Raw genomic sequence first — 18,150 nt, forward strand, 5'->3', positions numbered from 1 at the left:
TTCGTCACAGATACCCTCTACGCTACATTTTCGGAAAGCCGGCAACGCATTAGCGATTCCTCTGTTGCAGCAAATATGCATGGGCGGCGGTTCAGGTGACCCACGTGCTCGATTCCTCGCTATTTATATATTTTAAACAAGATATAGTTGAAAACTAAAACCCGACTATGATCGTCTTAATAAACGCTGAAATATTATAGTAAAATTGTTTTTCTGTCGCTTGGTATATTTTAATGTTGTAGTAGGTATATTTATGTGGTGTGCCAAGGATGGATAAGATCAGGAATGAATATATAAGAGGAAGTTTGAAAGTAGCGCCAGTGGCAGAAAAGATAAGGCGTAATAGGCTGGCACGGTATGAAGAAAGCTATGTCTCTAGAATAATCTTAAATATGCATGTGGAAGGAAAAAAGAGGAGAGGACGACCAAAGAAAAGGTGGATAGATTGCGTGAAAGAGGATATGCGTGTAAAAGGGGTGGATAATGCATTGACGGATGACAGAAGTGAGTGGAAGAAAAAGACATGTTGTGCCGACCCCACGTAGTGTGAAATAAGGTACGGAAGAAGAAGAAGAAGAATTTTCTTTTCTTTCATTTGAATCCCCCTCGATACAATAGCAAGAAAATACAGAAACCCGCAATGTTTTTGGTGCCACATCCTCCATATTGATTTTGTTCATTTAAAATGTAGCCTATGTCACCCGGATCATAATAACGAATCGATTCATCAAAATCGTCTCAGTAGTTTGAGCGCTTTGGTGGAACACACATAAATACAAACTAACATTCATACATACAAACATACATAGACTGCTAACCCTTCCTTTAGGCTTTGCTGTAGTCGAGTAAAAAATCAGTTGCTGGTAATCTGCATGTAGCCAACAATTTGATATACAGCACGCATATTATTTACTCGACTCGTACCTATACATATCGAAATACCAGCTTGCAATTTATTTGATTGACCTAGGTATTTTTTGCGCGCCGTAACTGTACCATAGAGTTCTATTCTGTGAATTAATTTAACTATCGCGTTTCAAACTCACCATTTTGAATATAAAAAATATATATAAAAATCGAATATTAAAAAAATAAAAACCGACTTCGATACACAAACACTAAAAATTGAAAAATAATTTAATTTATTACCGAATATATTATGTATACAAGAGTTAATATAGTTCCATAATTATACTTTTTGGTGCCGGTGCCAATTAGCTTTAGCTGCGCGAATCGTCTAGACTTCATATTTTTATGAGACTCCACAATGCCACCTCATTGGCACCGACCCCAAAAAATATTATTATGGAACTATATTAACTCTTGTATACATAATATATTCGGTAATAAATTAAATTATTTTTCAATTTTTAGTGTTTGTGTATCGAAGTCGGTTTTTATTTTTTTTGTAAAACTTTTTTATTTCACAATTTTTAGTGGCCCCGTGGAATTATGCTATGACTGGTTAAAAATCTACTGTTTACTAAGCTATTACACTGATCGCGAGCAATTTACTCTTATCCGTTGAGGAGTTCCAGTATCTATCTTCGAAGATGTTCATCAGATCTCCACCAAATTTAAATGGGACCAATTTTGAAGTATACCCTTTCAAACAAAAAAAGAATTTTCAAAATCGGTCCAGGCGTCATCGAGTAATCGGGGAACATACATAAAAAAAAAAAAAAAGATTCCGACGAATTGAGAACCTCCTCCTTTTTTTGAAGTCGGTTAAAAATATTGGAAACAGAGACTCACTTTACATTGAAAACTGATTGATTTTGCGGGATAAAAAGTAGCATATGTCTCTCTTCCGGTCTTTATCTATACCCATGCAAAAAATCACGTCAATCCGTTGCACCGTTGCGACGTGATTGAAGGACAAACCAACAAATCAACAAACAAACACGCTTTCGCATTTATAATAAAGATACTGATTATTTGGAAGTACCCTATAAGTTTCTTGACAGACGGACAGACATACAACAAAGTGATCCTATAAGGGTTCTTTTTTTCATTCTGAGGTACGAAACCCTAATATTTAAAAAAATATCAATTTAATTCAAATACAACAATGAAACTGATATAATAATCATAAACCATTTTTCAAAATTCTAATCATTTTAAAACACGAATTAGCAGATAAATTATATGTACGTCTAATGTGATACAATAAATGACATTAGCGGCTAGAATCGATATGTTGTTCAATTAGCGCCAATCGTGTTTACGGTGAGTGAGCTTAACAAGACCGGTGATTGGGCATCATCAATTACATATATCAGCTAATTTGTACGTCATGGAGGTTAGAATACGAGCCAATAAATCTAATTTAATATCACCAACTACCACATAAATATTTTGCAACATCAATGCAATATACCAATGCAATATGCATTAGGGATGTTCAACGATTCAGAAGTATGACAATTCAAAAGCACTTGTAAAAGTTTATTGGAATAAATATCTATTCTATTCTATCATATAATATCAGTATATCAATAATATTGTAATATACTGAGTACTTCTTAGAGAAATATGAGGAAAACGTCCAGTATTTTCCATCCCCATTTTTCTCCATCAAAACTAGGTATATATATAATACAAATCTTTGAGCCCGTGTAACTTTAAAACTACATACATACATTTTTTTAGATAAATCTAGAAAACCTTCCGGCTGTCCACAGATATCAGTTTCTAGTATGTGTCTGCAAATTTTCGTAGACTTTCGTTGCTTCATATTCAAATGAGAATCAAGCTACGTTTGTATGGAGCAAGTGACGCAGAGACTCCTGTTAATGCGAAGGCTCAAAATGATGCGAATCTTTCGCATATGCGAATGTGAGCATTGGTCATATTCCTACATTCCCTGCAAAGTGCGATGCATAGCGAGCGCCTTAGCGATACCGATGACTTCCATAGTAATGACGATATTTATGCCAGGAAAACCTTCGCGAAATTTACTATTTAAAAGCCACGCAATTCCCTTCGAGAGAAATTGAAAGATATATTTATAACAATTTATCATCATCATGATCAACCCCTCGCCGGCTCACTGCTGAGCACGGGTCTCCTCTCATAGTGAGAAGGGTTTGGCCATAGTCTACACGAATGAAAAAAATACTGTTTATTTCTATTTAGAAAGGAGAGGAAATGTTTCCAAGGATTTGTAAATGTTAACATCGAGGTTTTTATACTTTGTTTCTTTCAGCTTTATAAAGCTTTGGACACAAAAAATAAATGTTTAGATTTTTGCAAAGATTACGTTTAAAATATTTTCCTTTAATGATTTAGTATAGAAACAAAGAGGAAAATAATTTCATTGCGAACATTGCCTACACGGTGAATATAGGGATCCGTACATCAAATTGAAAAACGGAAATGTCTAGGCATAACAAAAGTATTTTTTTGTTCAGTCATAACTTGAGGTATTTAAACTTTCTTGTAGCCAATCTTGAAAGTTAATAATATATATTAAATTGACTATTAACAAAATTGTAAGAAAAGCCTCATAATTAAAATTGGACGCCTATAATTCAACACCTATTAAATAGGTGTAGAATTATAATTATGGATGGACTAGCTGATGCCCGCGACTTCGTCCGCGTGGAATTAGGTTTTTAAAAATCTATTAGGAACTCTTTGATTTTACGGGATAAAAAGTAGCCTATGTTACTCTCCAGGTTTTCATCTATACCCATGCAAAAAATCACGTCAATCCGTTGCACCGTTGCGACGTGATTTAAGGAAAACCAACAAACCAACAAACAAACACACTTTCGCATTCATAATAAGGGTACTGATTAAGGTGGAAGACACGGTCTGCCCGCGAAATTTAATGAGTTTGTCGTGAGCTAGTCACAAATTAGTCATTATTGACTAATTTCTTAAACTGTACACTTTCAAGTAAAGATTTTTATATAAACCTGTGAAGATTTTAGGGGCGAAATTTGAATGCCATGTTATTAGTCTACTTTGTCGCATTAGTTTACAAATTGTGAAAAACCAAATTAAATTTGAATTTCGCGGGCAAATTAATAGAGATCTAACACCTGGCGTTACGTAAAAATATTTTTCTTCCACTTACTTGGAAATCGGTTCATTATTTAAAAAAACGGACGGACAGACGGACGAACGGGCAGACAGACAGATCCTATAAGGTTTTCAATTTTCATTCGGACGTACGGAACCCTAAAAATCACAGGATACAGGTATTTTATTTTTGGAAATGACATTTTTATTTCACGAGCGCTCAAAAAAACTTATTTCCTAATCTTTATCGAGGACATCTGGGGGTTAACTTTAGGGTGCCGTCGCAAGGGCGCTAAGTCGGCACGGCTGTAGCCTTCCAACAGGCCAGACCTAAGCCAATGGAGAAATTATAAATCCCTGAACTGAGTAAACTCGGAATCGAACCCGTTTGAAAATATTCATATGCCAACATAACATTTAAACATCAAAACATTACAAAGTAATAACCTAACATACTTTTGAAACTCGATACATTTGAAGACAAATCAAATAAAAAATATTTCTATCTAGAAACTATCTAGAATAACATTACAAATACTTCTGACGACGCAAATATTCTACATGGACAAAAAGGGCGCATCGCGTTTCAAAAGTATGTTTCCTTCTTAAGCTTGCTATACACTGGTCGATTTTTGCCGCACGGCAAACGTCGCACAGCTTAAGTTAGTCTGCTTAGGCATTTGCCGATTAAGCCATCTGCAGCCCACTCAAATCGCTTTTAGCAAGGTCATCCCTTGATCGTGCAGCAAAAACCGATCCCTGTATATCCCGCATTAGATATAAATAAAAGATAACGTTACCTCCAGAGACGTTTTCTAATGTGAAAGCATTGAACTTCCACATGACCGACTGTTTCAGGATGCACTGTAAAGAAGCAAAATAGTTATTTAATTTGCACTACTACAAAAGGGTCACCCAACATTTATCGCGAAAATCCAGAGTCAACCACAACGTGCTGATAATTATATTAAAAGTTAACGCGACGGCCTATATCTCAGCTATTTAAAACGACATGCCGTACGTCCAAAACCGATGTGTCTGCGTGGACAACATCATGAATAAATCAGCTGAACTCAACGCTATGGTGTTATGAATGGCATGCATGGCATTCAACGAACGGACTCGATTGGCCACTTAAAGTGAATGATAATAATCTACATGGCTCTTGTTATCGTATCAATACGAGCCACGGTGACAATCTAAAAAGTGTTTCGCTTTATCATCTTCACATGACTACAGGACATTTTGAACATCCCATAAATACAGCCTAACTTGATCCTAGTAAAGGGTGTTTGTGGCACATAGGTACAAATGACCAAATCAGTCATGGTTGGCACCATCCATAAATGTAGAGAGACCCCGATACAAAAGTGCATCCCCTTTCAAAAGTAGAAAATTAAAATGAAAGGCGACGTAATAGCACTACTCGTGTGGTAATAGCGCATAGTCCTGGTGGTTACCTTAGGGGCCCAGACGCATTTGCGCTGCGCAGCGCGACGCGATGCGTTGAGACGCGGCGCCGTTAATAAGTATAGTTTATATGAGTTTGTATAGAGCAAGGCGCAATTTAGCAACGCGCCAGGCAACTACACAAGCGCAGCGCAAATGCGTTTGGACTTTAGGTAGACTTTGAGGTAGTTACGCGACCAAGACGCGCGACATTTGAGAGGCGACACCTGCCTAAAGCTTTGTATAGCAATGTATGGAGAGCATTTGTAGCTATAGATTTTGGTCGAGCGTGACGTCGTGAGTCGCGTGTCACAGTCGCGTAGCTAAAACTAACTTTAAAAGGTACCGTGAGCGTGACAAAGCAATTCCCGGCAAGGATTTTAAGTTATCCGAGGTTCGAGCGCTACAAGCGCAAATACTCGCAGTAACAGCTTTAATTTTATTTAACTTTCAAAGCGCATGGTACCCTAAGACTAAAGGCCACACGATGCGTTTTCGGTGCGTTGCGGCACCGCACCGCTGCTGTGGAGTTGAGTATTGGGTGCCACACGGGTACTGGGTTGCCGCTCTGGCAGAGAGTATGGCGTTGCAACGCACCACCCCTCCCCGCCTCGTTTCTCTGATCCCAAGTCCGTTGCGCATGCGGTGCGGCGCCGCACGACGTCGTAACGCATCGTGTGGCATGGTACAACGATTTCTATGTAGGATGACGCAGCGACACACCACCGCCGCACCGCCAACGCAACGCATCGTGTGCCTTCACTCTTACTTTACCCTGAGTGTAAATTTTCAGAGTACGTAACAGTGTTACGTTAAACTTTTATATTGAGCTATCAAATCACGATATTTGTCCATGCTGAATGACAGATTTATAAGTCCCGCTAATCGCTAATGCGCGTGGCCGCCATTTTAATGACATCAGCACTAGACTGGAGTTTCGAGCTAAGGGTATATTTTTACTTAAAATATAAGTCAAATTACGTCAAAATGACGTCATTTCGATGTAAATGAGACATAGTTCCAGCGCAATAGAAATTTGCGGGACTTATACCAAAATGTTAAATCTGTAATTTAGCTCATTGACCGGACTTGCTATTGTCAAACTGTTTTTGAAGCAACTTGATTTTCGGCATATTGGCACTAATAGCAGCAGTGAGTCATGTGAGCGTACTCGGAACTAAATATTGGTGATAAGATATCTGTCAACATTAAGACTAATTTTGACACGAAATGTCAATTTCAATTCCCGGTACGCTCGGTGAGGCGCTTCGAATCGTTACAAAAATAACTGTCATTTGCATGGAACACGTCTTCCAGCGTACGTGTATACGCATACGCTGGAACTTTGAAAAACCATTTCAGAGTTTATCTAAACTCACGTTAGCTTGAAAAATTACACTAGGGGCTCCGCATATAATATAGAGAGGTACTAAGAGTCATTAAATTACATATAAAATATTCGCGGTGCCGGAATACAATTCGCACAGAACATACAAATATAGTACGCGACAGGTCGAGATGGCAATCGGGGTATGAAGCGGGGGGACGCCCGGCACACCCGCACGTCACCCGCGCTATCCCGCACCGGTTAAGCGCGGGGGCTGTGCGAGTGTGCGGGGCGTCCCTTCCCCTAGTGCCATCTCGACCTGTCGCGTACAAGATAACATACTTTGGGACCTTTTATTTTTACACTTGCATGCACTTGTGTGTGTAGTAAATAGTCATCGTTTGTGTGCGTAGGTATAATATTATAATATTACGATGTGTTCAGGGAGGAATGTTGATATTATTATGGAGACAGTGTAAGCACGTAAGTGTGACTCATGATACAGTCAGAAGTTGGCAAAGCTCGTTGCAAAATGAATTTTATTGTAACATTTTCAATATATAATTGTGATTTGTTAACGGTTATTATAGTTCGACGCCGACTGCCGTCGTATTAATTTAATATGTGTAGTGTCTTTGAACACGACATTTTCACGTGCTGTTCAAAACCATCAGACGCAACTAACGCAGTACAAAGTCGACAGGTCCAGCATGTTTTTTTTAAACCATATTATTATCTAAATATATAAAAGGAAAAGTGACTGACTGATCTATCAACGCACAGCTCAAACTAATAAACGGATCGGACTGAAATTTGGCAAGCAGATAGCTATTATGACGTAGGCATCCGCTAAGAAAGGATTTTTGAAACTTCAATCCCTAAGAGGGTGAAATAGGGGGTTGAAATTTGTGTAGTCGACGCGGACGAAGCCGCGGGAATAAGCTAGTCTAAATATATATAAAAGGAAAAGGTGACTGACTGTCTGACTGACTGATCTATCAACGCACAGCTCAAACTAATAGACGGATCGGGCTGAAAGTTGGCATGCAGATAGCCATTATGGCGTAGGCATCCGCTAAGAAAGGATTTTTGAACATTCAACTCCTAAGGGGGTGAAATAGGGTTTGAAATTTGTGTAGTCCACGCGGGCGAAGTCGCGAGCATAAGCTAGTAATAATATATTAGTTTTGGCTTTCAATAGTATATTAAAATGTATAACTACTACGGTAGAAGAATAAGCGCATATTTAGTTCCTAAAATATTTAATGCAATCGGTTGGGCTGGGGAGGATATCGATAGGCTCAGTGAGGGAGTCCTTAAGAAGAGGTTAAAGAAACACTTACTTAGGGACTCTCTAACTGACTATCATCCTTCTTAATTATTTATTTGTGTTTTTGTGTTTTCTTTGGTTATTTATTAGTAAGTTGTTATTATACTCAATTGTGTTAGTTTGTCTTTTAGTGAAGTAGGTAGGTTTAAATTAGTATGTAGTATATTTATTTTATTATAAGAATAGATATAGGTGTATGAATAGCGTTAAGGAAATATAGTAGTAAGTTATGTACTTAGTATTAAGAGCGCCACCTCGCCAACAAACTGGCCCACCAGTTTGGCGAGATAGATATGTAGGAAACTTTGTAAAATTATTATGAATAAATAAATTTAAAAAAAATATAGTTTTGGCTTTCATAGTATTGTATACAGCAACCCAAGCATAATAATACTCGGGTAAAAAAAAATAATATGACAAGCTCGTGGCCATGTGATTACGTTGCTGATGAACCTTTTGAGGTACGAGCCAACGCCTGCCAGACCTTCGTTATTTTATAAAAGCTGAAAGTTTCTCTGCGTATTGTCCCCAACACAGGGAGGAATGATCAGAGACTATAAAGTTTGGACCATGGTGGCTTTGGAAGATAACAAAGATGTAAAAAATCTTACGTCAAAGTATAACGTCTATTTTTTATATTTTCTTGAGAATATGATGGCAACCAGACACCCTTAAAGTAAGCTTAAGGGTGTCTGGCAAGGAGTTGCCACGATACTAAGTGTCTGGCAATGAATGACGCGATTTCCAATATTCCAAAGAAAATAAAAATAATGACTTTATACTTTGACGTTAGATTTTTTAGACCTTTATTACCTACCTGTTATCTACCAAAGCCACCATGATCCAAACAAACGTTCTTCCCAGTGTTGGGGACAATACGCAGATAAACTTTCAGATTTTATAAAATAACGAAGGTCTGACACGCGCTGGCTCTTAGTCCAATACTCAAGATACGGGCGCGGCTTCATGCATACAAACAAATGCCATTTAAATTTGTGGTGAGTGCCAAAGCGACACAGAGTCGCGAAGGACGATGTAATGACCATCGCTGGCGACACAAAACTTACTTACGTTTTCCTTTTTTGTGGCATTGTTCTCTCATTGTATGTTGTACACAACACAAAGATGGATAGATACATCAAAGGTCAATATGCGTGTAAGGTAAAGCGGTCCTTCAAACTTATTTCAAACTACGGAATATAAATTATACAGGATGTAACCAGAACGCTGGCAAAAACGAAGACAGGTGATGGTACTGATGATTACTGATATGATTTGCCTTTTCAACACTGTCACCTGTCGACCTATCTCGACCTGTCACGTACTATTTCTAGTAAAAACTAAAATCGTACGAGTAAAACCTGTGTAAAACATAGGCTATCGATTATTTAATCCAATCCATTTTACAAAAAAAAGAGAGAGAGATTTGATGGAGATTTTCGCAGTAAGCTCTTCCCCACGCTACAAAAAAAAAACAATCGCAACGTTATATGAGGCTTAACGACTTACGTTAACAAAAACAAAGCTGGGTTACGTGTCACTCAGATCGCCACTTGCCTGCACTTGTCCAAGATGCAGGTCATCGAGCAGGGCCGCCTCATGGCAGAGGGACCTGGTGAGCAGGCGCTTTTTTCGCCGCTTGTGCATCGTCAGGAATCGGCCCGTGCACACCCGCCTGGTCATTTCAAATTCGGTGACCACTGCTTCCGTCACCAGCACTTGTACATCTTGTACTGCAAAGAAGAAAGACATTATAAATAAACTAGCGGATACCCGGCATGTGCTACTACGCTAAAAAAACTCAAAAAACCACTCTGTCAAAGGCATAGTTAAAAACTGGCCAAGTGCGAATCAGGCTCGCGCAACGAGTGTTCCGTACTACAGTCGTATTTTTTCGACATTTTGCACGATAATTCAAAAACTATGATGCATAAAAATAAATAAAAATCTGTTTTAGAATGTACAGGTGAAGACCTTTCATATGATACCCCACTTGATATGTTACCTTACTTCAAAAATTGTAAATACTAATTATTAGTTTATGACCACAATTTAATTTTTTTGTGTGATGTAACCACAAATTCACGGTTTTCAAATTTTTCCCCGAATGTCAGCTATGAGACTTACCTACCTGCCAAATTTCATGATTCTAGGTCAACGGGAAGTACCCTGTAGGTTTCTTGACAGACCGACAGACAGACAACAAAGTGATCCTATAAGGGTTCCATTTTTCCTTTTGAGGTACGGAACCCTAAAAACCAACTCTAAAACCATCTTCGCATTATTACCTCTCTAATTAAATCGGTTTGGGGCACATCGGTTGGATGGTTTCAAAGTCTATAACGGACACAGGTAGAAATATTTATGTGTTTTATAGATTTATAGGACTAGCTAAACTACGCTTTGCCGGGTGGACCTTATGAATAAAACCTACAAGTAAAATCGCTAATTCCTAGACCCAGTTATTTTTTAAGTTAGCCCTTGACTGCTATCTCATATAGCTCAGAATGAAAAGGGTTTAGTCATAATCCACTACGCTAGCCATGTGCGGATTGGTGGACTTCACACATCTATGAGAACATTATGGAGAACTCTCAGTTATGCACTGTGCACGTTTCCTCACGATGTTTTCCTTCACCGGTGAAGCATATATTTTAATTTCTTAAAATCCACATAACTTCGAAAAGCTAGATCGAACCTCTGATCACTCGAATAGGAGGCGGACCTCTTAACCACTAGGCTATCACTGCACTCATCGTTACAAGAAAATAATATTCTCAAGAAAGAAAGCAAACAAAGTACGGAAGGGCGCAAAGTGCGATCTTATTACTAAGAGCTATCTCTACAGATAAACTTCGGAGAAAGGAGTTAGTTGACTAGCTTTAGTAATGCTTTAGTAGGTATAAGATTACCCTTCCAGTTTCTCGAAAATCGCTTCACTACTAAAAAAACCGGGCAAGTGCGGGTCGGACTCCACGAAGGTTTCCATACCATCGTATATCTATCCAATACTAACATTTTTTTTTTTAATTTTCATGGTGCCATTTTGAAATGTTTGGTATAATTGTTGTTTTAAGACAGACAGCGGAGCCTTAGTAATAGGCTCCCGTTGGTACTTTTCGAGTACGGAACCCTAAAAAACAAGACAATATAATACGCAACAGGTTGAAATGGCAAAAGGGTTCGGGCGAAGGCGCCCCGCACCGGGGTAGTGCGGGGACTGTGCGGGTGTCGCCTCATACCCTGATTGCCAGATACTATAAGGTAGTTGGCTCTTTAATGTCCGCACGCCAGAAATTTCCTATACCTACTCTACTCCCCTTTAGGTCCCGAGGCCACTGAGACATTTATTCACAAAATTTTCACAAGCAGTTCCAAGGTCTTAACTTTTCCTGATGACCAGTAATACAGTCCTATCTGGCATAGCTGTTTATCACACACTGTTTACTGATCGTTGATAAAAGGCCAGTAAAAGCTTGTAAAAATTGTACATACCTACCTACTAGAGATGTTACGGAGGTTCGATTCCGATTCCGAAAGTTCGGAACTTCCGATTGATTTTGCACTTTCGATTCCGATTTCAGTTCCGATATATACATATTTTATTCGGAAGTTATATCGGAGGTGGAATATGCTGCTGCTGCCTAACTTCAATACTAGTACTTACTGATTAAGATTTTTAAGATTTTCGATTCGATAAATGCTAAAATGTGTTTGTTTGTTGGTTTATTAGTTTGTCCTTCAATCACATCGCGACGGAGCAACGGATCGACGTGATTTCTTGCATGGGTATAGTTAAAGACCTTCAGACTGACATAGGCTACTTTTTATCCCGGGAAATCAAAGAGTTCCCACGGGATTTTTAAAAACCTAAAATAACATTATAATCCAATCTAATCCATCAGCCTGTTTGCGTCCACTGCTCGACATAGGCCTTTCCAAATTCCAAAAAACGAAAATAAATAAATCGCGGGCCTTAGAATCGCGGGCATAAGCTAGTAAGAATATAAGTGATGAATAAGGGCCCGTTCACACATGGGAGTCCGTTTTACTGGTACGTTTTTAACGGATACGTCATAAATTTATGCTCTGTTCACACATAGTCACCGTATAACGTTCAACGGATCCGTCATTACTGGATGCGATGTGTGAACAGAAAACTCGCAGTAAACCGCCACTATTCTACAAGGATGGACGCTGTCGTGTTGTATTGGTACTATCGTCGGAGAAGGAAGATTCGACGTTATTGGCAGCATCCACTTATGGCCCAAAGATCTAGAGAGGGTGCTTACAGTTTACTTATGAGTCAGTTACGAGGTGATGAGTCGAATTTTTTCACTCCCCCTCCTACACCCCGCACACACCGCCCGCCACGCACACAGTATCTATCCGTTAACATTCTACGTATTTCCGTTCCTTCCGTCCAATATTCGATGACAAAACGGAATGTCATTTCTTTACGGAACGATATTTTTTACTGTATACAGAATACTGTGCCATGTGTGAAGTCGCTCATACAACTACATACGCCATCGACGAAAAAAAAACGTACACGATAAAACGGAACAGTAAAACGGAGACATGTGTGAACCGGCCGTAATAATGTACGTAATTTGACTTTCTTAGACCTGCGTTTTTTTTATCTGAAATTTTGTATAAGGGGCTTTTACATATGATATATATGCCATCCCCATCGTCAAAAACTAAATTAAAATCAAACTACATAGTTAAACCTAAAAAAATCTCTCTCCTGCCTCCGCCTCCGATTCCGGTTCCGGTAACGATAAACCAAATAGAAAACTACGGTTCCGAATTCGATTCCGATATAACCACTTCAGTAACATCCCTGCTACGTATTAATGTCACCTATATCTATCTGTACAATAGTTATCTGATCGTGTGTAACTAGTTATAGTTATTACGTATAATTATCATCATGATCAACCCATCGCCGGTTCACTACAGAGCACGGGTCTCCTCTCAGAGTGAGAAGGGTTATGGCCATAGTCTACCACGCTGGCCATGTGCGGATTGGTAGACTTCACACACTTTTGATAACATAATGGAGAACTCTCAGGCATGCAGGTTTCCTCACGATGTTTTCCTGCAAGTGATATTTAATTACTTAACGCACCCCCGACCTCCGATTAGAAGGCGGACGTCCTAACCACTAGGCTATCACACGTGTAACTAGCTTATACGAGCGACTTCGTCCGTGTGGACTTCACAAATTTCAAACCACTATTTTACCCCCTTAGGTGTAGAATTTTCAAAAACCTTTCTTAGTAGGTAGATGTCATAATAGCTATCTGCATGCTAAATTTCAGCTCGATCCGTCCAGAAGTTAGAGCTGTTCGTTAATAGATCAGTCAGTCAGTCAGTCAGCTTTTCCTTTTATACATATACTAGCTGATGCCTGCAACTTCGTCCGCGGGGATTTAGGCTTTTGAAAATCCCGTGGGAACTCTTTAATTTTCCGGGTTAAAAAGTAGTCTATGTCACTGTATTACACTGACTGTACTGCAAGTAAATACTGCAAAAAATAATATGATTCAGAGGCCATTCGCGTTTAAACACAACAAAGTACACTGAAGGCTAGGTCAGTTCGATTGGCCGCATAGAGTTATTGGCCGTCTCTTGAACCCTGCTGTGATAATTGAATAAATATTGTCAGCGACACTGACTAAATTACTAGTTGTTTATAGCTTATTTTAAAGAATTGGTTTGAATTCAAAGTAATGATCAAGATTATTAATTTATTTATTGAAGTTAGTTTAATGTATTGGACATTATTTGACTCATCCGATGTCACGCGATTTGTGGCTGGGCAGCCATTTTGAATCAATTTGTATAAATGCGGGTGTTTGACCGTTTTGAAGGCAGTCTCGCTCTGACTCGAGACTCGACGACTATTAAATGCTTTTTGTGTTTAGGTCGTTATTTCAATCAAGTGGTTGAAATGGCATTTGTTCCCCGATCAAGTCAATATTTCAGTTAACGTTGGTTTAAAGACTAAAACTCTCGATGAGCCTATACGCGTTGTGATCCATATCCACGCGCAAGTTTAATATGAGAGGACATTTTAACTAAACTCATCTAAAAATACCCAATGATTTGCCTGCTTTTCTGACTGACTCTTTTAATATTGATACCAATTATAGCGCTGCCCGTTATCATTTGAAATAGATAAATGGAGGACGGCAGAAAAAATAGAATCAGCAGCGTGATAGAATAAGTCTTGAAAAAAACCACTAGACTCAATGTCGGAAATACCTATTTATGTTGCTGTATTTTTATTAAATTAATAAAAAACCGGTCAAGTGTGAGTCTGGTCTCGCTTTTTCAGGGTTCCGTAAATAGCTATGAACATCTTTAATCGTAAAGTTGTGCTTTTTCTTTCACGGTTTATTGCAATGTGCATAAACCCAAAATATGGTTTATGCACATTGCAATAAACCGTGAAAGAAAACCACAAAAAAAAATCGTTTGTTATGGTCACAGTGTCGTTGGATACCCGCTAAAATTTGAGTTTTCGCGGCTGGGTCTATCAAATCACCTTAAAGGGCAAATTTTTGTTGGTCAAGTTGCCCCCCAAACCCCTCTTTTTTTCTGTAAAACAAAGTTAAATTAAACGAATCGCTTTATAGTCAAAGGGCAAATCCGCTGACCCCGCAGTAAAGCGTCGCTCGTCCAAGCAGTTTGTTTTCATTTGCGGAGAGTTATCGATATCGAAGGCGGAGAATCACCAATGCACAGTGCATATGTCGGTACCATTAATAACTTATGTAGGTTCTGTACTTCTATAGGTCGCATCTCGATCTCGACTACCTCGACAGGTCGAGATGGCAATCGGGGTATGAGGCGGGGGCATGCCCCACACACCCACACGTCACCCGCGCTCATCCGCACGGGGTTAGCGCGAGGGCTGTGCGGGTGTGCGGGACGTTCCCTCCCCGATTGCCAATTCGACTTTCTCGATGGATCTTAGGCCTCGTTTACAGAGACGCGGGGCGTCGCGCGTTGCGATGGGCGGCGCGGCCCGCACTGAATTTAAACATATGGCGTTGAATGAGTGCATTTACGGAGAGGCAATTTTATACGCGTTTGTTTGAGATGGAGCGTTTTTTGCGGCCGAGCCCGCGGATTATATCGACGCGTCCCGCGCGGCGTTCATCGTTGCGGCGCACGCGGCGGCAATTCTCGATGAAGCGATGCCCGCAGCGGAACCTTCTGCCAGTCTTTATTTGGAAATCGCACAACGCAGAGGCGAATGCCGCGTGCAACGCCGCGGGCACAGCGGCGGGCACCGCCACTCTTCCCGCCTCGCATCTCCATGAACAACATCGTATGTTGCCATATGTTTGTGATTACGCATGCGATGCTAAGTGCCACTTCACGCGCCACCTCACCCGTAAACAAAAAAAAAACGTACGACGCGCCGCGAGACGCCACACCACACGCGACGCGCAACGCCCCGCGTCTCCGTAAATGAGGCAGGATATTAATAATGCGCCTAATTCTGTTGTGCACAATCTCTAAACAAAATGACTATGTCTGTCTGTCTATCCGTCAGGGGGTTGTAACTCGTGAATCGTAATAGGTAGCGAATTGAAATATTCAGTGTGTTTTTCTATGACGCTATAACAGCAAATAATAAAAATTTCAAAATGGCCGCCATGTAAATTAAAAAAGTACACAATCTTATACGATGGTACATAGGTACTGTAATATACCTGCTTAAATGAAGACAAAAATCGTCTTTTTGACATGAAATTTAACACAAAGTTAAAATGACGAGTGAGAGAGTGAGGAGTTAAATTTTACGCGATAAATATATGCCCTTACGGAATTCCAAAACCAAGATGCAGTTATAAAGTACGCGTGCATACGTAAACACACACACACACACACACAGCACCCGCGCTAACCCGGTGCAGGCGAGCGCGGGTGACGTGCGGGTGTGCGGGGCGTCCCCTGGCCTCATACCCCGATTGTCATCTCAACCTGGCATAGACTATACCTACATATCAGTGGTACGAACTACAGTACGCGGCCGAAAGTAATGTACATCGGCCTTTAGAATGACATTTCGGCTTTAAAACGGTGAAGAAAAAAATCGTGGGGAAACCTGCATGACCGAGAGTTCTCATAATGTTTTCAAAGGTGTGTGAAGTCTGCCAATCCGTACCTACTTGGCCAGCGTGGTGAACTATGACCTAAACCGTTCTCATTATCCGAGGAGACCCGTGCTCAGTAGTAATCGTGATGACCGTGATTATTGCGCACTGTTTCAAGTAGGTAGAGAGTAGCTCACTCACTCAAACAAGACATTCGGTTATTGTTCTAGCCAAACCGGCGTCCATTCATCTCTAATGGTACCCGTCGCTCAATAATGACGGTCTGCATGTTATCAAATGTAACAGGCATATCCGCGTTATTGCAAATGTGCCTACGTCAAACTGATGCCAATTCTTGTCAACACACGTGCAACTTTTGTCGCCGCAATGGCACATAAATATGTTACTGTGGAAGCCACTGTAACTGTGGTTGACTCCAATCAATAAATAACACTTGAACATTTAAGTTACGTAGTAAGTAAGTTTGGTATTTATTTCAGTATCGTTACAATATATCTGAAACGCTGTAAACGCAAACTCCTAGCGCAACTACATTTAATTCACATTACATATTATACTAGCTGTTGCCCGCGACTTCATCCGCGCCTCGCGGAAACTTTTTTCCGTAGATTTTCCAAAAAAATTATACAAATTTTGTCCTGACAATCATAAACAATAAACCTATTTGGTGCAGTCTTTCGGAAGTTATGCGGGTACATACATTTCGGGGATTCATACCAAGCAACGGTAGGTACGGCATTCAATTATTTGACGATTCAAAAGCACTTGTAAAAGTTTACTTGAATAAATATATATTTTATTCTATTCTATTGCAGAGACAAAAGTTGCTCGTGTGTTCACACGCGTACAATGTGCATGCTTAGCCGCATGTTTTCTATTAATGTTGACAGATCATGTAAAGCCAGGCTCGATATAGGATACGAAACCGTTGCAGAGACAAAAGTTGCTCGTGAGTGCACATACGTACAATGTACATGTTTTCTGTTAATGTTGACAAATGTCATCCATACTAATATTATAAATGCGAAAGTGTGTCTGTGTCTGTCTGTCTGTCTGCTATAGCCGTTCACGGCCGATCCGTTCACCGATTTTGACGAAATTTGGTACAGCGATAGCTTGCATCCCGGGGAAGGACATATGCTACTTTTTATCCCGGAAAATAAAAGAGTTCTCACGGGATTTTAAAAAACCTAATTCCACACGGACGAAGTCGCGGGCATCAGCTAGTTAAAAATAAAAGCACAGCGAAGGAACTTCAAAAATTAGGTAGGTAATCAGAAGACAAAGCCGCAATTATACATCATGAAATAATAAAAATCTGCGCCTTCGTTCCCGTAATGAAAAGAGAATGTGATTAATTAAAAGAAAAACAGTAGTAAAAAAAACAAAAATGGTAGTAACTGAGATTAAAAATTATGAATTAAGATAAACAGTTAAAAATAAATGAAATCTAACAGTGAATTACTACTTGAAATTTTCCACGTTTTCTTTGGGATAACTCAGAAACCTACTTTTGCTGTTAACAGATTTTTAGAAATAGAACGGCATCAGATAATAGTAATAATTAGCTTTTTTCTTCGATTCTTCATATTCTGTTCGGAATTACTAACAAGAAACTAATTAAAACTATTTCTTAGAAAAAGTCTACTTTATAGAGATTCTAAATACAAACTCTCAGGTTTCCAGACCCAGCCGGGGTTTGGGCTATCCGCCTATACGTTTATATATCCGTCATTAAGTTTATCCTTCTATATACGTATATAGATTAACAAACGTACAAACCATCGCTTTTATAATATTAGTAGGATAGGATTATATCTTTGAAGTGCTTGTGCAATCACCCATATTATCAAGTATGTCTGCAATCAGTATATGTA

At 39.5% G+C, this 18,150-nt stretch overlaps 1 protein-coding gene across 2 annotated transcripts in view; it reads right to left on the minus strand.

The window, feature by feature from the left end:
• Positions 1-18,150, minus strand: part of LOC117995659 (uncharacterized) — a 102,887-nt gene that overhangs the window by 59,502 nt on the left and 25,235 nt on the right. For both annotated transcript variants that reach the window (XM_069508902.1, XM_069508903.1), the window contains exons 3-4: positions 9,693-9,868; positions 4,830-4,893 (exon numbers count right to left, since the gene is read on the minus strand). In XM_069508902.1, the coding sequence (XP_069365003.1) occupies positions 4,830-4,893; positions 9,693-9,868 (240 nt within the window). The remainder of the gene's footprint in view (positions 1-4,829; positions 4,894-9,692; positions 9,869-18,150) is intronic.

This window comes from Maniola hyperantus, chromosome Z (genome assembly GCF_902806685.2).
Source record: "Maniola hyperantus chromosome Z, iAphHyp1.2, whole genome shotgun sequence".
Classification (NCBI taxonomy): domain Eukaryota; kingdom Metazoa; phylum Arthropoda; class Insecta; order Lepidoptera; family Nymphalidae; genus Maniola; species Maniola hyperantus.